The sequence below is a fragment of the Stegostoma tigrinum genome, chromosome 18, assembly GCF_030684315.1.
Source record: "Stegostoma tigrinum isolate sSteTig4 chromosome 18, sSteTig4.hap1, whole genome shotgun sequence".
NCBI lineage: Eukaryota > Metazoa > Chordata > Chondrichthyes > Orectolobiformes > Stegostomatidae > Stegostoma > Stegostoma tigrinum.
The window spans coordinates 32,939,747-32,966,850 of NC_081371.1; the positions used below are offsets into that span (position 1 = coordinate 32,939,747).

Below are 27,104 nucleotides of genomic sequence, written 5' to 3' on the forward strand. Positions count from 1 at the left end.
ATTCCAGGGTACATCAGCAATAACTGACACTGTAATCATAAATTGAAAATGATACTTCCAGAGGAATTGGGAAACTTGACATTTCATTATATTTGTTAACACATGCCACAAATGATTGTTAGTGAAGAAATTCCATTCCCCTCTCCATCTACAATCATATTTAATTTGAAAAATTTCACTCTCCTCTGGCTAATTTGCAATTAAGACAATTTTGTTTGAATATGTAGTAATGTCATTACCATTCCACGAAATTAGCAGTGAGAGTAAAGGTCAGTGTAAAATTTTCCAGCTGGCTGGAGCCTCTCAGCTGAGATTTGGAACTGTGCAAAATCTGCAGCAGCAGTGGAGTAACCGCAGCAGATTCCAGTCCCATTGCAGTAGCTGGATCCTTTTGATAATCTGCCTTGTTTTTCAACCTTTAAAAATAGACAGCTGCATCCATGGAACATTTGATAGCAGCTTTTATTATGGGAGAGACAGTTCTTAGAGAGTTGAGGTAGACTGAAATGAGTTGGGCCTGAGTAATGTTGGATCAGATCATTAGATAATCTCTAACAGCATCCTCTAATTAGAGTTCTTATGATACAATTTCATCCTGTAATTAGTTGAGATTGGCTGCTTCCTTTGCTGCTTATTAGTGGCAACACAGCTGTAGAACTGAATCCACTCTCATTTGTCAAACCTTTTAAAGCCTTCTTTCTCCTGTCTCTGCCTTTTCCCGCTCCTCCTCCTGGGCCTCCTCAGCTGAATCTGGTGTCGAGTGTCACAATGTCTAAGAACATTTCAGAGACTTCCCCACAGAGCTTACCTCAGACTCCCACCACACCAACAGCCCCAGTCACCCCTGTCACGCAAGGACCTTCCGTAATCACTCCAGCCAACGTGCACAATGTGGGACCAATTCGAAGACGACATGGTGATAAGTACAACATGCCCATTTCATCAGGTAGGATTCTAAGGAGCTCTAGTTGTAAACTGACTTTTTGTCTGACAAATCACATTAGTTACTTTTGGTTTTAACATCTCTACGTTTTGAGATTTTAGAAAGAAATAACAACCCCTTTGTTGCCCAGAATGCATTGAACTTAAAAAGTACACTTTTACATGTTTTACTGTTCCAGGAATTTCCTACAGATAAAATTAACTAGAATCAATTTATTTGGAGAATGGGGGAAGGAGGTTCTAATATCTAGGGTTGAGAGGGCCGAAGGAAATAATATTATGAATGTTACAATACTTCTAAAAAGTAAAGCTATGCTTTTATAGTAGATATGGTGCTAATAGTATCCAAAAATAGTTCTTTTAAGTAAAGAATCAATGAGATAATATACCCAAATAAGATAACATGTAATCAAAATTCTGCATTTTTTGAAATGTATTATTTCACAAAATCTCAGATGAATCCAATCTTAAAATCATATTTTTCTGCCCTATACTATTTGAAGATTGATATTCTTAGGCTTTAGTTCTGAAAATATAATGAAGTGTAATATGATAATTGTATAAGACTAGACAATGAGTTTTTTTTTTCAATATTTCTGGCACAGGCTGAAAATTATTTTCAGTTCAGTAGCTTAAGTGGCTGAACACTTGGCTCTTAACCAGGTAGTTGAGAGTTCAAATCCCAGCATTGCTTAACATTTGAAACTCAACTAACTGTTGCATGTGGCATTGTTAGGTTTCAGTTGAACTGGCTCAATGAGTGACATATTGCACAAAATGCTTTGACTTAGAAATTAAATGTTGCTGGGTCTATTTTTGTGGACGTAAAATAACTGCCAATGAACCCAATATGGCAGGCACCATGTACTCTCATCAACATTGGAAGTGAAGTATCAGCCACATTGGCTAATGCAGTCATACCGGTAGCAGGCATATGCAAATTGAGGACCTAGTATTTGTTGGATGGAGGTCATCTTTGCAAAGTTTGAGTGTATTATTGCTTACCATGTGTGGAACATGTTAGGGTCACTTTGTTTCCACCTGGGGTAGCCAGATCAACTGCCCTTAATGATCACCATCTGAAATCTGAAATTCTTGTGCAGCTGGCCTAAGCAGAAGTAGTTTCAGTTTCAGTTTAAATCTGCATGCTGCTGCCAGTCATCACTTACATTATCTCCCCTTTCTCCTCCAGGATGACCTGAGCCCTTTAGCCACCCTATCTGATCTGGTTGAATGCGACAGCCACTCCCAGCTCAGTGGGAATAAACAAAAGAGAGCTTTGTTCTGCAGTTAGCTTCATTGAAGCAGCATCATACATTGTACTGGGATTGCACTCTGTTTTAACGTAACTCAAATTCTACACTGATACCATTCTCAGAAATGTTGCAACGATAGTGACTTAAATCCCTTCTCCTACCATTTGATCAGAACGGCATGTATGATGGCTGTCAAGCAAACCCAATCATCCCATGCTTCTAGTTGGATGAGGATGTATTGTCTCAAGCAGTTTCTTGGAAAGATGGATGATGAGGATGGAGGGGTTCAATTGAAAGAAGGAGCAAGAGCAAGACAGCATGTTGTTTATTATTTAGTTTGTTATTGGTCTACATTATATAAAATAATTTGTTTTCCTTTTTCTATAATAAGTCTGACACAGTTAATAATTCGAACATAATTTTAACTTGTCAATTTTTCAGTGCAGGAAATTACCATGTTGACTTGACACTGACTATTCACTCTTACAGAGATTGCCCCAAACTATGAGTTTTATAAGACTGCAGATGTCAGACCTCCATTTACTTATGCAACTCTCATAAGGCAGGTGAGTAAAAATAAATTAACATTGCCTGATTTAGGTTATAATTAATTACTGCCTCAATTAATGTTTCCTGAGAAAGTGTCAACCTGTTTAGTTACCAAACAGCTATTTAATGTCATTTTGTCCCTTTTATTTCAGGCTATCATTGAATCATCTGACAGGCAGTTAACACTTAATGAAATCTACAACTGGTTTACACGGACATTTGCCTATTTCAGGCGTAATGCTGCAACTTGGAAGGTAACTCCGTAACCTGCACTTTATAGAAGCATAGCAAAGTACCTGCAGATAGGACTGAAGACATTTATTTACTTGACACAAACAGATTAGTATCAGCCTTCCCCCTTTTTAAAATTGGCTGTTGAATAGAATGAATTCCCTTTCTCAAAATGACAAGTGGAAAGAATAATTTTGCCTCTGATATCGTTTTCTAATTTGGTGCAATTAATAGCTTCGCCTTGGTGGAGATGTGAGGGCCTGACACACTAATTACAGTGTGAGCACTCAATCATCAACACCTTTGTTAGTAGCACCGTATTACTTTTTACTTTCACATATTATTGGCTAATTAGTTTGAAAAATGGCTGTTTGCCTTGTGCAACAAATGGAGGCTGTAGGTTTTGTCTTGGTCTGTGCCTTTTGTACACATCATACCTCATCACACAGACTGAAGCTGCCACAAGAGTCAGGGCTGTGGTCACTCAGCTGGAACTAAAGGAAAGTAAGTGAATATTATCCTGTCAGAACAGAAACACAGTTTATTTACTGAGACAAAGAATTCATTCATATCCCTGTCTAAACAAATCCATTATCTTGCACTTACAAGAAGCAAAATTGGGTACTCTCAGTATCCTTTTTTTCCCTGTATTTTTCTCTTGAAAAAGGAGTAGCTCAGCAGATAAAGACAGTCAGTATCCTGAATGCACTTTATTCCTTCATTTTAAAACTGAATGGAACAGCAATTAGCCACAAGTCTTTTGGCATAATCAGTGGAAATGTTTATAATGGTGAAGAATAGACATGGTAAAGCCAGATGTATATTACAAGCATTTTTTTCTTTGCTCATCAGCATATTAAACATTTTTGAGTACCAGATTTACTGAACTGAATTAATTTGGATTTGGAATGCAGATTATTCTGAAAGACCATCAGAGACCTAGATGTCTGCAACGACTAATAGCTCTTCCAATTTCCAAATTATGCTGCGTATTTTGTTTTTAATTATTAGTTATTTTACGGAGTTTTAACCAAATGCAATCACTAAAAATATGGGCGATGATTTAAAGAAATATAAAGGTCCATTCAGTTTAATCATTTTTCATTTAAGATATTTAAAAATGTTCAATACCTTTTATTTCTGATTTGGCATGTTATACATTACAGCAACACTTAGTGATTGTTTTGTCCTTTGGTTTACTAGAGGGAAATGCAGAAATGAAAGATGATTTAATATCTCAGCTTGGTCTCATCACTGCAGCTCGGGATTCCAGTGAAACTCATTCTGAACAGCTTATTAGTTCTAACTATATCGCATGCATAATAAAACTGCTCATTTGCTCATTAATATTAAAATTATCATATTCAGAGCCATGGGCATTAAGATCAATCAAATCCATGGATTTCAGGTCAGATGCAAGATCTGCTTATGCCTTTTTTTTATATAGGACCCTTTTCTCAAAGCAAACTCAAAGCACAAAAAAAGGAGAAAAATTTATGCAGAGTCTCAACAGGCTGATCATATTTGTTGGTCTCAAATTATTAATTGTAGCATTAGAACAACAGTCATGACCAACATTGCTTAGAATTGTTTTTATCTTATGAAAAGCTGTGCATTAGTTATTCCATCAAATTTAATAGAAATAATGAAATATGTTTATAAATAATTACACCTTTCTTATGCTCGTGTGGAGCCCCTATGATCTTCGACAAGGAGTGACCTTTATAATTTAAAGCACTATGTTTAACACATCTGGAAATAGTAAATTAGCAAGTCATCTTGAGTATTTTTACCTAAAAATTTATCAGAAAAGCAATAATTAACAATAAATGATTTTATTCAAGCCTCTTCCTTATTTCCTGCTTCTGGATTTGTATTGAACTGTCTAGGGTTTAAGTAAAATATCAGTTAAATTGGACAACAAAACAACTGTCACTTCTTTATTATAAAGATTAAAGAGAGTGTTTTGAAATTTATTTTTGCATTGGTCTTTGTTTGGCACTAACGTCTGGCAGTGGCACTGTAAGTTGTTTTGCTTGCATTTCATACTACAGGAGGAAGATCGGTTATTCAGTTATTTCAGTGGACTGCGCAATCATCTCTAACTACGCCAACCACTGCCATCACCAACCATCACCCCCCCCCCCCCCCCCCAACCTCCTCCAGCCTCTCACCTCCCCAAGAGCTGATCAGGGACACAACAGACCTGACCTAATTGTACTGGCATTTTCAAAGATACTGTAATTTGTACAGATATTGCAATTTAGACCAGCAGCAGCTAAAGAAGGTTCTGACATAGCTATTATTAAAATAGCTTTGAGAGCTTTGTTATCACAGACAGTTCAAATGGCAGATATTGGTGTGCAGTTTTGCTATTCATGCTGCTGTTCAAAGTGCAGAGCTTACACCCAACCCAAAAAGAAAACTAATCTTTACATTTATGGTCTTGGGTTTCTAAACTTCTGAAGTGTATAATTTCTGAAGATCATAGACTCATTTTAAATGCTGAAATATCCTTTGTATACCCTAAAAAATACCTTTTTAGTAAAATGTTAAATATCAGCAGAGCATTTGGTAATTTATAGAAAAGTAATTGGCAAATGCATAGGCCAACATTAGGAGATTGCTGTTATTATGCTATATTAAAAAGTTCTAGATGAGGAAGAGATGTTTGATTTCAGCATGTTTTCTTGTAAAATTGGCATTCGTTTGCTCCTTGGTTTAACTTTTTTACACAATTTGGAATGCTCTTTCTCCCCTTTTGTGTTTGCTTTAGAATGCAGTACGCCATAACCTTAGTCTGCACAAGTGTTTTGTTCGCGTAGAAAATGTTAAAGGGGCAGTGTGGACAGTGGACGAAATAGAATACCAAAAGCGAAGGTCACAAAAGATAACAGGGTATGTGCTCAGTATTGTTCATTGTTGTAGCTAACATCTAGTTGCATCATTCCTCATATGCCTTACCAGCTGCAACCTTCTACAAGGGCCAAGAATGCTGGAGGGTAAACTTTAAAGTAGATGGTGATAATTCTTATGGAAGTGAGCCTACATTTGATCCACTTTGATAGGTAAGGTTTTACTTTAGTGGCCTCCCTGTATCTATCTTTTCATTCTGACAAGCCTCCATTCATATTGCTTGTATGATATTGGCAACAGCAGGTTATGATTTGCAATATGTATTCTTATCCTTGGCTGTCTTTTAAGCTCAATATACTTTTCTGGCTGTTGTGTTGCTCTCATGTCTGTTTGCCTATTCCTTCTATCTCAGGATGTTGTTTCTACTAAATTGCCTTGCAGAAGTGCTTCATCAGGGTACAGAGTAAGTTTGATTCCTTTTGGTCATTTGAGAAAGAATTTAGAAGTAGTTACTGCACTCAGACTAACCGCAGAAATATTTCCCTGGTCAGAGCATTGATGGGTGTTTCTTACTCTGGGACCTTTTCCATGCTTATCACACTGCTTTGCAAATTAATTCACCATCAGGATGATTAGGTTGGTTAATATTTCTTTCTCCTTAGCTGCATAATTAATAGCCATGTATAAGACTTTAAAGAGGCCACAGGTGCATTAAGACGAGCTAAACACTTCTTTGCTGAAAAACCACTTAGTTAGGCAACTGGCCCATTCATCTTGATGATGGTGTACTTTGGGGTTTGTGTTTTTTCATTTATTCAGCAATTGCTGCAGTAATTATCACTAAATAAAAAGGCTCAAGAGCTCATGCAAAGAATATTTCACCAAGATGTTCAAAAGAAGAGAAAAACAGAAGAAAGAATTGGAATGTTTAATACATTGTAGGTTCTGCATTTAAAAAAAAAAGTTGAGATGTTTTGAGAATTTGTTTGAATTTATGTTGTCGTTTTAATTGATCATACTTTAAGTTTCTGAAAAATAGAAGTTTTATGGTTAATGCTGCATGTAATCAGAATTTATTGTTTCTTACAATTTTTCCTAAAATTGTTTTAACATTTTTACATTTATCTACTTAAATCATTGTACAATTATTACTTTTATGTAAGCCAGTAGCCTTTTGGAATTTTAACACATCTTTTCTTTCATTTCCAGAAGCCCGACATTAGTTAAAAATATACCGACTAGTCTGGGGTATGGAGCAGCTCTCAATGCAAGCTTGCAGGTAAAATGTTTAATAACACTGTTACTGGAATTTGTATGCCCCGACTACTGTTTAGCATGAAAAATGTGTTGGAGCTGTCAAATGCTTTGATGCTGATGTAGGCAATTACACTTCAACTTTAGTGAACATCCTAATTTCTGTATTTCAGCCTTTAATTTCAATTCTTAATTCTAAGCCTTTCCTTTAGATAGCTTTAATTGTAACACTAGTTTCTGATGTGGTTAAAAAGCAAGAGGGACACCCTGTGGCAAACTTTGGGATATCCCCTTTGTATCAAATGTTAGATTGATGGCAGCTTCTGCAAATGCATGTGGATATGCATTAATATTTATCTAAGCTGTCATAAATGATTTCACATCATAGAGCTAGGGAATGAGGCGCTCATGGCAAAAAATTTTAAAGTTTAATTACAATATATAATTTTTATGCACAAGAGGCAAAATGTCATGACTTTTATTTCAGGGTAAAGTTTTGGTCATTCTTTAAAGTCAAGGAGATGCTTTGTTAGAACATGAATCAGGATCTTTGGAGTTAAAGAACAGTCAGCAGGGAATTGCCACTGGGGTTAAACCATTCAGCACAAGCCCAGCTTAGAAGTGGAAACAAATTGGTTTGCATTTCGAACTTGCTTCTGCTGCTAGTCAAACCGTGTATTCAAAGAGCAGCTGCCAAGGTTCACTTTTCTCGTCTCATTATAGGTGCTTGGTAACCTATTACACCAATCTTTACTGAAAAAAATACATTAACGTTTTAAACTATTCATCTCATGAATATCACTAGCCATGGTATTGTTATCATCAGTCACTAAAATTTGGCAACATTTTAACTGACATTGCAAGTTATTTTGAATGCTTTTTTAATGTAAATAGAGACACAAAATGAGGAGTACTTGTATTATTTTGGCTTTGGTAGTTCAAGCTGTGAAATTTAGAACCCCTGTTTTAACTGCTATTCATGCACTCTGAGTAATCTTAGGAAGAAAAACCTAACTGGGAATGGATTTCTACTCAGCAGTTATGTTTTGGCTCGTAATGGGTCAAGCAAAGATTGGCATTGATGGATTCCATGGAGAAATCCAGATTGGTGCATCTTTCTATTTAGACTGAGAAAGGTGATGGCATGATTTGACGGAATTTGAAGCAGAGGAATGAGAACAATGTTTTGCAGCAAACTAATAAATCAGAAATGTATTCTGCATAATAAGAATAATTATAATAACAGGAAGTTCATGTTTAGAATGATTACTATAAGTAAAACATTGGCTACAGTATGTTGTGGAGGATCTCACTGTCTAGCTTTTTGAGTGCATATAAGACATATCTGTATGATTATTGGCTAACATATTTTGGAAATTTGGGTAAAATATAAGAATAGCTTATCACATGATTGAGACACAGGCAGCAAAACTATTTATCAAATGTTGTAGGAAAATTCAGGGGCAATACATTGGGTGTAACTAGATTCCAAAAATATACTGATGATACAAATTTACAATTAGGTTTGAAGAATTGAATTAATTTCTCCTGAGGACATAAGCAACTGAAGTCATCTAATCCTAACTGCAAAAATGATGTTTGTTTCCATATATTAATTTGATATTTTTAGCCTAATAGAATGAAAATACTTACGTGCTTATACTCTAAGCTAAAAATAACCAGTAAAGAAAGTTTAGGAAGCTGATGCATTGGCAGCAGGGAAGAGAAATTCAAAACTACTTAATGCTTATTGAAATCTTGCTCTCCCTCATGTCAGAGCAGTGAAATAGTCTAAAGTTTCAATTCCATATGACTTTCTTTTACAATTGTGTTATTGTTGTATAGAACTTGCACTGACCATAACTGGGTTTGTATAGTAATAGTCAATGTATAGTTTCACTGGTAAGTTTGATTCTGTAAGTAACCAGAAAGGAGAGGTGAGATATGGTTATCCATAAAATGAAACATTTCTGAATAGTCCACCAACATCTTGCTGGATTTCAAGATAGGAAGAATACTGTGGGAGAACTGACAATAAAAAGATTAATAATTGTTTAATAAGGACAGGATTCTTCCTTCCTCAGACAGGCATGTAAAAGAAATTATTGGTCAAGTTGTCCCTGGAGAGACACTTGGAGTCATAGAGCTGTACAACATGGAAACAAACCGTTCAGTCCAACTCATCCATTTCCACTAGATATCCTAGATTAATATAGTCCCATTTGCCAACATTGGGCCCATCTCCCTCAACCCTCACTATTTATTTACCCATCCAGATGCTCCCTTCTTGTATTTTCCCTAATTACATTGTGGGTGAGAAAGTCTCTTGGAACTTCCTTGACCTAAGCCCAATTTAGGCCCCTTAAAAATGGTCAAGTGGCCATTTAAGGGCTTCAACTCCTTATTTCTCAGTACCTGCCTTCCTGGCATGCAAAAAAATGGTCTAGTTACCTAACTAGGTAACTATAATGACCTGCCTGCTTTCCCCAATGTGGAGACAATCAAAGGCACTGCTTGGAGACAAGGGTCGTTTCTCAAAGCCACATCCCTGCCCTTGCCTTTGACCTTTTCTCAGCATTACATCAGCTGAGGAGTAGACCTGGTATCTTTAGGACCAAGAAACTAGCAATGTGACACCACGTCTGAGGCCTGCAGTAAGCTGAGATGCTCACTGGAGTTTATCAATCAACCCTTTAAGAAGCTGTTTGATGTGCAGAGCTTGACTTCCCCCAGTGACGGATGTGGTGTTAGTTGACATCTAATATACACATATGTACTCTCAAAAAAAGAAAAAGTGTCCAATTCTAACTTTAGCTTGTGGGTCTTTTGTTTTTTATATATGTTAAATATTATATATGATATGTAACAGATCTTGTACGTCTCTTACTTACATTTTATGGTCCTGAAACCTGTGCTAAATTGAGTCTTGGTGATAATGGGAACTGCAGATGCTGGAGAATCCAAGATAACAAAGTGTGAAGCTGGATGAACACAGCAGGCCAAGCAGCATCTCTGGAGCACGAAAGCTGACATTTCGGGCCTAGAAGGGCCTAGGCCTGAAACGTCAGCTTTTGTGCTCCTGAGATGCTGCTTGGCCTGCTGTGTTCATCCAGCTTCACACTTTGTTATCCCAAATTGAGTCTTACTTAGTTATAGACATTTTGTCTTTCTTTCTGTGGTTAAGCCATACTACTTAATGTTAACTGAACATCATGTACCACAGATGCAACGTGTTGATTAGTTACTCGTGAAGCAAGTTGCATCGTGCAAACAACTATTTAGGTAAATGACCTGATAATAAAGACTGAATTATGGATGAGAAGATCCTTGTGAATACGGTAAGGAACTTGGAAGTTGTTCTAAGTCCTACTGGGTTCTCGGTCACTCAAGTAAACCATTAGAGACTCTCCAGTCTCAATGGAATATTCTTAGTGAAAGGGTCACACATGTAAGACAGAAGGGCTGTTAATAAACATATGGATTTCCACTCAAACCAAAGTGTGACACTGCTAACTGGTGCTTTAAAATAAAAATTGTGCTATTATCTGACATTCAATCATGAAACAATGCAAGTATGCCTAGGAAAGGTGGTGTGTATACATAGAGCAAAATAATTCAGTGATGTGCCTTCTGCCTTTTAACTCATTTTATAATTAGATGTGTCCATGGATAATGAATAGGTCCTACATATGTGAATGTACTGACTTAGGAATGAAAGGGAGAATAGGATACTGTGACAAGAAGCGTTGTCAGCTTAGAGCTGTGAAATGAGAAGTTAAAGATAAGCTGTATTGACTCCTCTATTCATAATCTGCTTAACAAATGAAAAGATAAACAACTTTTGTCACCTGTGCTGTGTCTTGAGTTAGCTGTTGAAAAGACTGCAATACATACTTTTTGGTAAATGGTTTAAGTTGTAAATTGAGGCATCTCTTTTTTTTTAAAGCCAAACATTAATTTATCACTTTCTGAATAGACTCAAACATTAATTGCTCTTTTCTCTTTGTGAACTTGAGCACTTCTTTGTCTAGTGAAAGTATTGTATCCACTACTCTCGGCCATGGAACATAGAACATTACAGCACAGTACAGGCCCTTCGGCCCTCGATGTTGTGCCGACCTGTCATACCGATCTGAAGCCCATCTAACCTACACTATTCCATGTACGGCCATATGCTTATCCAATGATGACTTAAATGTACCTAAAGTTGGCGAATCTACTACCGTTGCAGGCAAAGCATTCCATTCCCTTACTACTCTCTGAGCAAAGAAACTACCTCTGACATCTGTTCTATATCTTTCACCCCTCAATTTAAAGCTCTGCCCCCTCGTGCTCGCTGTCACCATCCTAGGAAAAAGGCTCTCCCTGTCCACCCTATCTAACCCTCTGATTATTTTATATGTCTCAAATTATATTAGAGATGCCTTTTATTTATCTAAAATGCTGGTTACTTGATTTAAAAAATGTATAATCTTGTCTATTTTTAATGAAGTAACTCTCTAAACTTTTTATGGGTGCAGAAATAAGCCATTTGGCCCATCACATCCACTCCACCATTCAATGTGATGATGACTGATTTGCTAATCGTATACTCGATCCCCCTGCCTTTTACCCATAACCCTTGAATCACTCATGACTAAATATCTAAGTGCCTCAGCCTTGAATATTCTTAACAAACTAATGTCGACAGCCCTCCATGGTAAATAATTCTGCAGATTGACTACCCTTTGTGAAGAAATTCCTCTTTATTTCAGTCTTAAATGGGTGATCCCTTACACCGATATTATGTCTGTGGTCCTAGACTTTCCCACAAGGGGAAACAACCTCTCAGCATCTACCCTGTCAAATCTCTACTCATCTTTATATGTTTCACTAAGGTTACCTCTCATTCTTCTAAACTCCATTGAGTACAAGCCCAACTTACTCAACCTCTCCTTTATAAGAAATCACGGTTGGTATCAACATAGTGAGTCTTCTCTGGACTGCCTCCAATGCCAGTATTTTCTTATCTTTTCTTAGATAAGGGGCCGAAAACTTGTTCACAATATTAAAATAAAATATTAAAACAAATTTAACTTAAGATCGTTAACAAGTATACCATATAAATACTGTAAATTCCCCTCTTCCCACCCCCGTGCATTTAGTACAGGAACACTGGAAATCAGGTTATGTTGCATCAAGAGAACGATGATTAAATGAAGAATGTTCAAGAAATGTTTAGAACATTATATTATTCTACCACTGTACATAAAAAGGAAATATGATTACAATCTAGTATCCATTTACAATTGAATTTGTTGCCTTTTGCAAAATGTTGCTTAAAAGTGTACAAGTTTAAGCTGTTGAAATATTTGCTGCAATTTGGATGCAAAATAATGAGCCTGTTGATACTATCTCTTTAAGTTGCATTTACACCAAATGGACATGGTTGTGTACTTTTATTATGTAAAAACCTCACTCTGATTACTTTAGCTGTTTATTAAATTGAATATAAATTGATATCTAATAATACATTGTCAATATTTATAAAGTCAGGCACCATTGCAATTTTCACAAGATGGACCTATGGATCTTGTAAGATCTTTCAATTTAAATGTAGACATGAAACAACTGTGCTTATCACTTGTGTTTTCTTTCTGTTAGGCTGCACTTGCAGAGAGTAGTTTACCTTTACTCAGTAACCCAAGCCTGATAAATACCACCTCCAGTGGCTTACTGCAGGCAGCCCATGAAGACCTCAATGGTTCACTGGATCACCTCGAAAGCAATGGGAATATCAGCCCAGGATGTTCTCCACAGCAATATACGTAAGCATCCACAACACATGCATGCTAGTTTTAGTGCCAGCCACAAAGAAGTATTTTGTTCACTTCTTTTTATTATTAAAGCATAATTGGGATATCTAGTTATATTCTACAATCCATCTACAATCTATATATAGGCCAACAATGTATTTTGCACCTTGTTGATGTCAAAAAATTCTAGTGCATGAACAGAAGTGATTACATATTCAACTTTAATTACTGGCAGTCCTACGTTGGAGGATTTTATATGTTATGTTTTATGCAAAAGGCTACTGTTCCAGTTAATATTTTGTAGCTAACTATGTGATTGATTATGTTAAAATCCTTTCCAGACCATCTTTTAATGGAGCAGTGAGAGTGAGATCATTAAAAATTAATGTTCTGTGGGTTTCAGAAATATGCATAAAGCTTTGAAAAGCCTGGTCCTAATCAGTGATGTCAAACATGTGGCCATTCCTTGTTTACTGACTTGCAGTGGGTGAACTCGTTAAGTGGATCCCCTTTAACTGATGGCAGCGAAACCACGAGGCACAAAAAGGGCCATCTTTTCACACTATAGCTAATATACATTAAGAATACAAATACTTAGAGACAAAAGCTGACACTTATTGACCTAACAACAGACTTAATGGTTTTTGGAAAATGGCAATTAACTTTCAACTGTATTAATGGTAAAGTTTATACATTTGCACGCATGAACTCTGCATCTGAATGTATAAGTTGCTCCATACAAGAATATTTGAGGATAACCTAGTGTCTATACTCACATTGATAGATGTGTGCTTATTCAATCATAGTTATTTCAAATATGCTGTTAAACTTAATTTCTCTGAATTTCAATCAGTCAGTAATAGAAGCTAGTTTCTCTTTTTTATGGAGGTGATGTCCTTCAAATCCACCCCAACTCTGATCCAGTTCACTTTGGCAGACTGCTGGCAGAATTGGCTTTATCAAGAGTAGACCTTTTGGGGCTATGCCAATTCCTTTACCTTAAGATGGCCACTGCGGTTCCACAAGAGATAGGGACAACTTAAAAGGAAATGTCCGCATTAAGGGCATTGTGGCTCAACCTGCAGCATGTGGACCGCAACAGTTCAAGAAAGCAGCTCAGCTCCACCTTCTCAAGGGCAACTAGAACAGGCAATAAATGATGGCCCAACTAATAACACTCACGTGTTAACAAGTGAATATACATTTTTAAAAATTGTTAGGCTGAGCACCAACACAAGTTAGCTACGGGGGGCATTGAAATTTGAGGCTGCTGTCACAGAAGGCATAGATCAAGGCCATTACTTTCAATTCCCAATGCCTACCATTGTACCAGAATGCCACAAAGCTGTCATGGTACCACAAAGAAATGGAAATCCATAAGGTTACTCACTCTTGACTTTGACTGTTATTTGTACATGTTGTGTATGCAAGGACATGCCAGTGGCCTCCCTGTAATCTCCAATGACAGCTTCCGTTAGAGGTAAGGCTAGACAAAATACTCTGGTTGCTCTCAATAGCAGACACACCGTTTTTTTAACCACTTTCAGAATTTTGCTATTTTGGACATGTTGGCTAAAGAAAATGTATGTTAGAATTAAAAGCAGGAAAATTCTGAAGATTTTCTTTAAACTGCGCTGATAAGTGATTTGCAACAACATAAAGTGAATTACCTCTGGATATTTTAAATTAATTTATCCTTTTCCCTTTACATACTTTAAAAACAACAGGTTTGTGATCTTTATGCAAAATTTGAATATTAAGAAAATATTGTTTTCATCCAGTAACTTATTTTTGAGGGTGATTTTTAACTTCTGAAATTTACAGTGCATAGATCTACAGCCTAATGAGAATACTGATGATTAGTCAGCTGACACTTCCAATAGGCGTTGCTTCATCAATCATATGGGTGATTTTAATGTGTAATGCTAAGCAAATTGTCATTGCCCAATTCCTATTTTAGGAAATAGTTCATCAGTGTATATCCTGCACCTGTCAATCAAATGTTTCATTTGAAGAAGTAGAAAATAATCTAGTCTCAAATTGACCTGAGGCCAGGAATATTGCATTGGGCCAAACTAAATAATGTGGCCATTGCTAGCCAAACACCCCACCCTTTCTGTAATCACAATATACCCCACTTTGTGAAAAAGATCGAACACAACATCCACCTGGATATCAAGTGATCTACTGCTGGATACCTAGGTGTAGTTTCCTTAATGGATATTGGCTAATGTGCATAATGCTTATGTAAATATATTATTCTAAGCTTTGTTTTCCTACGATTCATTACTATGGTAGATGTAATATAGATTTTTGTCCAAAATGTGCTTTGGATTAGACTCCTCTAAGATTAGTGACATAAACTGAGAATGCATGGTTTAAGAATGTGAATTTTGAGGAACCAATTTCATGAGTAACAATTAAAATATGAGACATTCCCAATATATCACTGGCACAGTCTTCAATGCTATTCGAGCTAGTAATTAACATTCTTAACAAGTATGCAATCCAAATTTGACCATATGTTTGTTAACTGTACATTTCTTTGTTGCCGTTCAGGTAATTCATCAAACACAAAATTTGTTGGAGAAACTCGGCAGATCTGGCAGTATCATTGGAGAGAGAAACAGCATCAGAACAAAAGGGGAGTCATACCGAAGTTTTCTTTAGTCCTGATGTTCTCTTTCTGTGTCCACTGATGTTTCCAGACCTGCTGAATTTTTCCAGCAATTGTGAGTTTGTTTCATATTTCCAAAGTATTTTGATTTTAGTTCATCAAGGAGCCTGATTTAACAAGATGTCTCAAGTGCTGATAAAACTATAGTAAAACAACATTTTTAGCTTTTCACAAACTCCTTGTCTGCAAGGAAAATTAGAAGCATAACCATACATTGTAGAAAGGGATGAACAATGTTGAATTGGATAATCTGACTGTAGGTTTGAAAGAAAGTGCATGCTTCAAGACATGTAAATGCTATATTTTGTTATACCTACAGTAGGGGTATAATATAGACAGGATTTGGGGTAAAGTATACACATGCACAAAATGTTCTAGCATGAGAAAAGCACAATTTTAAAAACAGGTAAGCTTATACTGAAGGTAACATGGTTTTGAAAATTGCATTGTAAATACCATGAGTAGGAAGACTGTAGGAATGTAATGGTCCAGATTACTGCTATTTAATTCTCTGCTATCTATAATTATAGACACTAAATAATGACATGACATAACAGGATGACATACAAGATTCTGAAAACAAAACAGGTGAAGTGCATCACGCCATAAGCTCTGATTTTATCTAGGATGAATGTTATCTGACATTGCGATCGAAGAACTAAATTAAGGATAGAAGTTCTGTATTGTGTGAATTATATAAATTCTGACTTGTGCAGTACATAAACATCTTCATGCAAAATGCACAAATGTTAAATTACATATTTACTGACAATACTCACATGAACACTGAGGTCTTCTAAACACTCAGAAGGGTGGGAAAGGGAAATTAATTCTATGGGAAGTAAAAAAATTTAGATTCCTGACAGTAGGTTAAAGTTTGATGTTAAGTTCTTAGAACCTTTCAGGTGGGATGGCTTTCCTGGCCATGTTTCAATTCATTAACAGCCATGAATGCTAATTAACATGCCAGCCTGCTAGAACTACATTCACAGGGGCAAACCCTTTGGGCAAAAATGTGTTCACAAAACCAACTATATGCAGGATAACAAAGTGTGAGGCTGGATGAACACAGCAGGCCAAGCAGCATCTCAGGAGCACAAAAGCTGACATTTCGGGCCTAGACCCTTCATCAGAGAGCCCTCTGATGAAGGGTCTAAGCCCGAAATGTCAGCTTTTGTGCTCCTGAGATGCTGCTGGGCCTGCTGTGTTCATCCAGCTACACACTTTGTTATCTTGGATTCTCCAGCATCTGCAGTTCCCATTATCTCTTCCAACTATATGCAGGGTTGGCTTGTTCCTGTAATCTGAATACAAACTGCTTCTTTGCTCCTCACATGTTGAGGAGAGGACCCTTACTCTGACTACTCCAAGCAGCTGACTGACTGTGCCAAGTCCCTAGATGGGAACAGAGACTCTCCTCGAATTACTGTGCCAGGAGCCCTTAGCTGAAGATTGTCTCCCTTGATTTGATTGAGGACAACCGACAACCAAGGAACCTCCTTTAGATACGAGGCACCAACATCTCGGTACACTTCATGGGATCTGGCTGCAGGCTGCAGCAAGAATCCTTTGCACTCCGAGGCATACACCCAGTTCGTGGACTGGACAAAAAGCGTTTCAGTTGCTCTCTTAGTGTTTACTCACTGAGCCTACCAAAATATTCCCAGCATTTTTGCCTCGCCCTTCAGCCAAATATATCAGGCTCAAAGTACTGCTGTACTACCATGCTTCCTGGCTTTGTGTCTGCACTAAACAGCACCAAGTGGAGTGATAGATAAATGGATTTGGTGTAAAATTGGAGTGGAATGGTCAGATCTGGAACCTCCAAAAGTATGAATGATAGTTTCAGCAGCAGATGGGCTAAAGCAGTGATGATATCTCCTCTTTGTACAGAATCAGCCAACTGGCATTTATAATTTTGCACAAGTGACAGAAGGGGTCATATCGGGAAGTACTTGTTCCCATTGTCAAAAATAATATTGAAGATGACTCATCGTAATGCATCAATGCATCAATTCCTGTAACTGGAGATAGAAATGTGCTGCAGAGTCTTGATTATGCAGCTGAACAGTGTAATTTCCCACTGATGGGAAAGTTTTAAGAAAAGGACACGTCCATAACTAAGCGGCAGAATGGTGGCTCATTGTTCAGCAATGCTGTCTTACAATGCAAGGGACCTGGATTCCATCACTTTTTGACAGGTCATGATGATCAGGTGCAGTTTTTTAACGTCTATTTGTTGGCATCTTCCAAGATGACACAACCATTCCTGTGGGTCCTGGATTAGAATCAAGATGTTCATAACCAGCACTTCATAAGCTGTGTGTTCTGCTGCAAACACAAAAATAGCTACCATGCAGCACGTGAATGGGTGCAGGTATAGTACTGGGTATGGCCTGCAATTTAGCTAAAGCTCTTATGCAGGAATGGATCTATAGATTAATATTCATTGCAACAGCACCCCAATTTCAGCTGCAGATTCTTGGCTGCATCTGATGGGTCACAACTTTCATCTTGCTCCTTCTTTTACATGTCCCTTTTCTGCCTTGCGAGAGGTTGCTGATAGCCTGAGATGCCTTTTAATGCCCTTCAGTAGCTTTCAAAATGTTTAGCTCTTCTTTGTGGCATTTTCTTTTAACTATCCCCATCCCTTTACATTTGATTTACACAAAATTTCTTTCACCTACCAGCATTATCATCCTTCATTCTAACAGAATTTGTGCTGAAGTCGTGAATCATTATACAAATACAATTTGACAGTGTGCTATTAACACTCAGGGCTGCTGGGTATTGAATCTGAGTGGATTAGAATGATTTTAGTCCAGAAGTCAAGAATCACTACACACAGTGTCAGATATGGTACTTTAAGTTTTTAAAAAGAAAACACCAACATTTTAAGTTATGAAAATATTTGTATCAAAAATGATGTAGAACTGACTCTGATTTTTTTTAAAAAGTGGCATGATTTTTGTATTATTCAGAATTTACTCTGAATGTTTTGAAATGAAACTGATGACATTTAAGACCTGAGTAGGAATTAAACTTCAGCCATCTAGGAAAGAGAGTAGCCAGAATATGAATGTTGTGGAACATGTTAGCTGCCAAGTTTACACCTAAGGCCCCATTGCTAATATTTCAGGCAGATCTGAAACAGGTGTATTACTGAGTAAATTGGACTTTCTACGCCAGTTATTAGACCCTAATGCCATATTTGGGTAGTTATAGTTAGCACTTTTGTTAATGAGCGCTGTATATTAATGCCAGATCTGAGCAGCATAACCAGCACTTCTTAAAAGTCTGCTGATGACACTCAATAATTTACTCAGGTGCCTATGTAGTATCTGCAACTCACCACTTCCATTTGAGTAAAGAACTGATGCTATAATTGGTTAGTCGATGTGCCACCTGTTTCATGTTAAAATCAAATTTCACCACCTCTCTAATTTTCTCCCAGTCTCATTTATTCAAAGTACAGCTTGTGTGAAGCAAAACTAAGATGCACAGACAAAACAAAACATGTGGCATGACTCAATGATGACATTAAACCCCAATGGCATCATGACAAAATATTTTGTATTTTGGCTTGTTCTCCTTCTTGACCTTTTACTGGTATATTGTCACAAATGGTTAGAATGCACTTCTTAGAATTTGTGTTCCTCTGCATAGTATTAATAAATTGAAGAACTACAAAGAATTAATTACCGATTCTAACAATGTTCGTAACTAATCAGATGTATGAGAAGTGTATCTATAGAAGCATTCAAAAGCTATTGACTGAACTCCTAGTCTAGAATTCTTATTTGAAGGTTTTTCTGAATAGAACATATCTGCCTCCAAAGTTCATATTATAAGAAAAGAAAAATATTTTGAGATCTTGAAGTTAATATTTGTAATAATTAAATGATTTGTCAAATCCCGTAATTCAAGCTGGATGCCATAACTAAAGCAACCCAAGGCAGTATCCTGGATGAAAATGAAAAATCCACAAAGTTGGCTGTAGAATAATGCTTAATGGAATGTTAGTTAGTTGATTCGTAATAGTATTTCTGACATGCTTTTGGACAGGTACATGCATTCCTATCCCTTTATATTTGAGTTTCCTAACCATTGGCTATTTTCTGTTGTGCTATCTATATTAAAAATCTTACATCTACACACAATTCCTGTCAAGTGTTTTTCCATTATAAATTTTTATGTCCACCAGAGAGAGGATTTAATTACAGCATGACAAGTTTACATAGGCAGTTTCCACTATAAATGTGGGCGTTAGAATTTAGAATGGAAATATAAAAATAAATTTAAAATGTACAACTTTTAAATGGGGACTGCATTATGTCTGTATTTGCTGGTTGAAATTACTGTCTTCGACCACGTCTCTGACTACTTCGGAGTACTACGTGTGATTTTTGTCTCCTCAGCCGAGACATTCCGTTTTAATTCTCCAACTGTTGTGATGAGTGTTAGGTGCAAGTAGTATGCTATCTCCACTGGCAAGATGACCAACGGCCTGCCCATCACTTCATTAAGACCCAATACATCCCTCTCAGGCAATTGAGTCTGATGTAGCATGTCACTAGACACTAGTGAAGCAGATGCCAGAAGCTACAGGGTCCTAAAGGTCACCTGTCAAGGCCTATTCCAGAGTTGACACAACTAGCCACCCTGCTGGCTTATTGGTGAGGCAGCTGATCAGGGAGGTAACATATTATGGCTCTTAAGTGGCTCTTAATTGCTGATTGAAGGGGAAAGTCTTCCATAGACCACCTTGCCCAATATTTAATTGCACAGGTGATGAGCAGAGGTATATTTCCCTCCACGTTGCAATCACCCGATTATTTCCATTTCTAGCCAGCTCCAAGAAGAGGAAAATCTGCTTCTTGTCTGTAGTACAAAGGTGGTTCAACGGATAATTTATGGTCTTCCTTAAAATTATTCCTTTTTCTGAATGAAATGTCAATTGCCATTGGAGCATAATATATGTATTGCAATGGCTGAACCAATTTAGATAAGTCATTGAATAAGTCTATTCCTAAATTAAGCAATATATTGATAAACTTATTTATGCAGTTAGCCCGCCATACAATGCCTTCAGGCACAGCACTCTTCTGTTACACTTTTACTGAAGTTTCTATGATTTTCAGGAAGTTCCTGATGTGTCTGAGAATCCCTGTATAGCATGAGACCCCACTTTGTTTGAGCTGTTGGGAGATAAGGAAGCAACTATTAACATGGTGCTCTAATAAGGGGTTCCAAAGTGTTTTGTGCTTTCATGGATTTGTTCTGAAGTATGGCTACACCAAAAAATGCACTATCAAGTCACACCACAGCAATGTACCATGAACAGAAAATGATGGAAAATAAAATCAGATCTGTTCTTTTGATGGTGTTCCCTGAAACAAATCATGGAATTCCTACAGTGTGGAAGCGGGTCATTTGGCCCAATAGGCAACTCTTTCTGTTTCTTCGAATATACCATAGGGACTATCTAATTAGATTGGAAAGGTTTTGATGGGCTTAAACATGGAAACTTTGGGCCTAAGTGTGTGAGTGGGCTTGTTCAGTGATGACTAACACTGTCTCCTTCAATGAGACAGCTCATAACTGAGTTCCAATCAGCTCGTTAAGAAGTGAACAGTGCGCCTTGCCTAATCCATAGGCATCAACAATGAAGTCCTGCTCCATCATAAGCTACCAGCACTCAAACCTGGCAGCTTCTGGATCTTAGAGATTGTCTGGAAATTTATCAGTTTTCTAAGCACAGCATCTCACTTCTTAATTCACCATTCAAATGTATTTCCTGACCTGAATTTACATTGGTTACATAGGGGTCACAAACAAACCTCACTACACAAGTTTTGTTTTGCCCGGTTCAGTCTATCTATTTATGACATCATGATGAGTCTAATTGTTGACAAATAACCTCTAGAACACTAAAAAGGAGCTTCTACAAGTATAGAGTTTTATTCTTCCAGCTTTACACTATTGGAGAAGGTACTTTTAGTGTTATTTTTGCTTACTTTTCTTTCTATCTATATCAATCCAATCTTTCTTCTCATCTATTTCTTTTCTCCTGCAACTGATTTGAGGCTGAGTTAGTTATTCTAGCTTGTAGTTCTTGATTCAGACTCTGTAAAACTTGTTAATGTTCTTCAATCTAATCAGTAAAGGAAATACACATTTTTTTAAACCTTGTTCATATCAGTTCAAAATGTATCCGAGATGATACTATTTCAGTCTCCCACTTTCTGTAATTTACTGCTCAAGGCCTGGTGAGAATTAAACAGGAAAGGTAATGAAATTCTAACTCATGTTCTTCCCAGAGGGAGTTGCATAGGCTGAATCAGCACCATAGTTGAGTCATGTTTTTGAGGATTCTCACCGAAATGACTGCACACAAAATAAACTAAGTAAATACTAATTATATCTCAGAATACTTCTCATAGTTTAAATGCTGCGTGTGATATGTAGGAGAAAAAAACATTGCTGCTGATTTGCACAAAACAGATCTCTCAAGCAATAATAACAAATTAATCTGAACTTTTTTTTAAACATGGTTTAAAATATTGGCAGAGACAGTAGGAGAACTTCATTCCCTTTCAAATAGCCCTATCAGATGCGGTTTTACCAAAAAGGCATCTAGCAGTTCTGTTTAACATCTAAGTGGAGATTAGCAGCATGGACAAACAGTATGGTCATAGTCCTGCACTGTGCTTGAATGTGTCACGAAGTTTGAACCAACAATCTAACTCATGTAAGCGTACTATGAACTGTAACAAGAATAAATTGCTGGAGAAACCCAGCAGGTCTGGCAGCAGTAGAAAGCAGAAGTAAAGATTCCAGTTCAATGATTCTTCATCACAACTGATAGCAGCTCAAAAAAAAGGGTTTGTTTTTGAAGAGGAGGTTGGGATTAGTGGGATGGGTGTAGTGAGTGGTGGAGGGGAATGGATAGGTCGAAATGGAGCCCAGAGAGAGAGCTATTAAAGGAGTAGGCAGAGAAATTTTATCTTGTCCATTTCAGTCATTTTTTAAATAACATCATGTATGCCTAGTTGTTAACATCCTATTTTCCAAGTTTCTCTATCTCTGTCACATCTGTCCTGAGCATGCTAATTTCTGCAGGAGAGCCTTCAAGATGTCCACTTTAATCCTCACCCGAGGATTCTTCACTACTGTGGTTGATAAGACGCTTAGCCATGTCTGACTCCTCTCCCATACTGGTCCTCACACCTCTTCTCTCCCACAACGATGATAGTGCCCCCATAGCCCTCACTTACCACCTCACAGCCTCCGCATCTGAAGAATTTCCATCACATCCAATGGAATGTCACGACCAGACATACGTTCCTTTCTGAGATAACAAGGTGTAGAGCTGGATGAACACAGCAGGCCAAACAGCATCAGAGGAGCAGGAAAGCTGACGTTTCAGGCCTTGATCCTTCTTCAGAAATGGGGGAGAGGAAGGGGGTTCTGAAATAAATAGGAAGAGAGGGGGAGGCAGATAGAAGACGGATAGAGGAAAAGATAGGTGGAGAGGAAACAGACAGGTCAAAGAGGCGGGGTTGGAGCCAAAAAAAGTGAGTTTAGGGAGGAGATAGGTCAGTCCAGGGAGGACGGACAGGTCAAGGGGGCAGGATGAGCTCATAGGTAGGAGATGAAGGGGGGGCTTAATGTGGTAGGCGGGGATAGGTGGGAGGAAGGACGGGTTAGGGAGGCAGGGACAAGATGGGCTGGCTTTGGGAAGGAGTAGGGGGAGGGTAGATTTTGAAGCTTATGAAGTCTACATTGATACCATTGGGCTGCAGGGTTCCCAAGTGGAATATGAGGTGCTGTTCCTGCAACCTTCAGGTGGCATCGTTGTGGCACTGCAGAAGTACCAGGATGGACATGTCATCTAAGGAATGGGAGGGGGAGTTGAAACTCCTTTCCCTTCTTTGGGCAGCATCACATTGGGACAGTTCCTTCCAGGTCACCTTGGTCACTTCTCTTCCATTCTCAGCACAATTGCAGAAGATATAATACCTGTCCATTTACCTCCTTCCAATTCATCATCCAAGGCTGCAGACATAACTTCCAGGTGAAGCAGCACTTTACCTTTGCTTCATTCAATTTAGGAAATGGTATTTGCAGGCTCCTCTGCATGGGAGGAATGAAATGCTGACTGAGTGACCACCTTGTAGAACATATATGTTCTATCTGTAAAAATAACTCTGAGCTCCCTTTTACCTGCCACATCAACTCACCACTGCATTCCCAGGTCAACATCTCTGTCTCCTGCTTGCCACAATACTCTAGTGAAGCTAGGCGCAAGTTGCAAGAAGAATACCTCATCTTCTGTTTGGATACCTTTCAGGACTCAATATCAAGTTAAATATCTTTAGAGCCTGATCACATCTTTCAGTGTTTTTTTTTTACACATTCCTACAACCTGACCCTCTCACAACATGAGTGATAATGGGAACTGCAGATGCTGGAGAATCTCACAACATGAGTTGCTTTTAAGCCAACCAACCCATTCTCACATATTCTTGGCCCTCATTATCACTAATTCAACCTCTCTTCCATCCTGTCTTACTTTCATTAATCTCCTTGTCTACCTACTGTTTTTATACCTCTTTGTCTCTGGGCTCCATCTCCAAGTACCCAGTTGCCTTTATCCTCACGCTCCCCCATCCCCTTCCCACCGCACAAAAAAACTGCAATCTTGTCTACAACATAAATACCACATTTTCATAGCTGCTGTCATAATATATAATCATAGAATAAATATAGTGTGGAAAGAGGCCATTTGGGCCATCGAATCTGCATTAACCCTCTGAAGAACATCCTACCCAGATCCAGCCTCCTACTCTATCCCCATAACGCCATATTTAGCACAGCAATCCAACTAACCTGCAAATCTTTGGACTGTGAGTGAAAATCAGAGCAACCGAAGGAAAACCTATTCAGACACAGGGAGACTGTCTTTGTGGAATCTGCACAATCTCCTGAAGCTGGAATGGAACCTGCTGTGAGGTAACATTGCTAACCACTGAACTACTGTGCCGCCCATCACTTCTGATGAGGACTCACTGCATGCAAAACATTAACTCTACTTTGTTCCAACAGATGCTGCCAGACCTGCTGAGTTTCTCCAGCAACTTCTGTTTTTGTTTCAGATCTCCAGCACCTGTAGTTCTCTGTTTTATTTTACTATACAGTGTTTCCCTTGTGAAACCTAGGAAACATCCATTGAATCAGAGTTGTGTGTTTAGGTGAAAACAATAGGAGGAGTTAGAACAAAAATAAATTATTTTTGAAGTGTCCCATCTTCAACAAGGAGAATACATCAATCTCTACTCAGAATGTACATTATGAGTGTTGGAGGATAGGGAATTGTGTGACAGAATCAGTTATAAACCATGTTCCAACATCAAATCTAAGATTGAGTCAGCTTTACCAGATGGTCTAAATTACAACACTTTAATAATAAGTAGAACCAACAAGTACAACTAAAATGAATGATGGATCATAATCCTAATTTGCTCCCTTTCAAATTATCATTAGAGTCTAAACTAATGTGAAAATTAAAATAATTTTAAATCATATTAAGAATTTTAAACAATTTTTGCTCTTAAATACTTTATTTGATTGAACCTATTACCAATTGACAGTGGATGGATAACAACAAAAGGCATCACAAATACAGAAGTTGCTGGAAAAAACCCAACACGTTTGGCATAATCTGTGAAGAAAAGTCAGAGTTAAAGTTTCAGTTCCAGTGACCCTTCCTGAGAACTCATTTCATCATACTTGCTGCCAGACCTGCTGAGCTGCTCCAGTAACTTAGGTTTTGTTCCTGATTTACAGCATCCGCAGATCTTTCATGTTTTTATTAAATATAATAAGTTGTTTGACAGTGGTTTAAGAGTGCAGCTGATAGAAGGCACCCAGTTCTTCTTCCATCGGCTGTGTAATGAAGCTAATGGTAACATAGGACCCCATAGAATATGACACAAATATTATGTCTGATTAAAGAAACTGCTGCTCCACAATTCAGTATTCCAGAGTTAAGGAACGATGTGCCCTGATTCAGAGAATCACTAATGTTGAATCTTATGACAACAGCAAAGTAACAGCATCTTGAATAATGGGGAGAAACATTACTGCCATCAAAACATTTGTTGCTTTTGTTCAGATAAACATAGGATTATTTTTATTTTGAGTTTCTTATGTATACACCTTTAAACTGCATTATGTTATTAATTGTGTAACTACTCAAATGCAAAGAATATCTAGTAGAAAGAAAAGTGCAAAGCTTTTATTTCGTTAGTAGTTAGCTATTTGCAAAGTTGACCTTTCCACTTAAAATTGCTGAATTATTAAATGTCACAAAATATTTTGAACAACTAAGCAGCAGTGCAGTAAAACTTTGTGTTCCAGCATGTAATTTTTTTAATGAGAATCACTGAGATTTGGTGAAGCATTCTTCAGAAATTAGGTGAAGGCGTGCTCAATGTTTAGCTTACACCAGAAAAAAAATCACAAAAAATGCTGAAGAATTAATTTAATGCTGTTTCCTTTTGGTCTTTCTTTTTCCTATAAATTATGAATGTTAATGACATCACAGAAAGTGACCATGTGAGGGAGCTGAATTAACAATACTGTAGAGGCAACATTTAACCAAGAATGTTTCAGCAATTTATTTCAATTGTATGCCGATTCAGTCTCTCTCAACACTGGGGTCAGTGGCACCTTCAAGCTAGATTCGCTGATGATGCCATCACAGTTCTTGAAACAAAAATATTTCATGAATTAACAGGGTCACTCAAAGTATGTGTAAGTATCTGAGTTTTAAAATAATGTATTGATAATGGGACATGTTTTATAGTACACTAAAAATTGAGAATTTTCATGAGAAAGGTTGGTGCTTAAAAATATTGCTGTAGAATACTTACATAACAAAACTTAATGCACTGATCTAAAATTTGTTCTTTTGCTATTTCAACAGTAGTATTAAACTGTTTAAAATAAAAATGGTTAGTATTCCAATGACATAGCAGATACTGGCATATTAAGCATTCATCTGTAAGCAATCTAGGGCATATTTTCAGGACCAATAAGTTTTGTTATAGTAACAAAATTGATTTAAATTTTTGTACAAGGTAGAACATGGCTTTTGGCATTATTGAATAAAACCCATACAGTTGCTCTTCTAAGTCAGTGTGAAGTTATATAGTACTCCATTCTTGATGATTATCTCTTTCTTGAATCTTGAATTAGTTGCTGGGTGTAGGTTGTAAATCTGGAGTAGTAGGAACTTACACCCCTTCTGTGTCAGTATAGCCTTAGAATTATTCCACAGGGAAAATGCTTTTGGAAGATCATGCAGAAAAGATCATTCTGTCCTGAGATGAGCACCTCTCCTCACTCTGTAACACCATGTAGTAACCTAGCTATTACCCATTCACGCAGAATTACTGAAATGTTATGGTGGTAGGTAGTTTCTCTTTTGTTGGTAATAGTCATTGCCTAGCGAGCATCAGTTGCCAATTGTCAGCCAAG

General features: G+C 37.5%; 1 protein-coding gene across 9 annotated transcripts in view; it reads left to right on the forward strand.

The window, feature by feature from the left end:
- Window positions 1-27,104, forward strand: part of foxp2 (forkhead box P2) — a 724,116-nt gene that overhangs the window by 691,288 nt on the left and 5,724 nt on the right. For all 9 annotated transcript variants that reach the window (XM_048548978.2, XM_048548980.2, XM_048548981.2 and 6 more), the window contains 6 exons: window positions 745-946; window positions 2,688-2,764; window positions 2,900-3,001; window positions 5,755-5,876; window positions 7,044-7,113; window positions 12,732-12,895. In XM_048548978.2, the coding sequence (XP_048404935.1) occupies window positions 745-946; window positions 2,688-2,764; window positions 2,900-3,001; window positions 5,755-5,876; window positions 7,044-7,113; window positions 12,732-12,895 (737 nt within the window). The remainder of the gene's footprint in view (window positions 1-744; window positions 947-2,687; window positions 2,765-2,899; window positions 3,002-5,754; window positions 5,877-7,043; window positions 7,114-12,731; window positions 12,896-27,104) is intronic.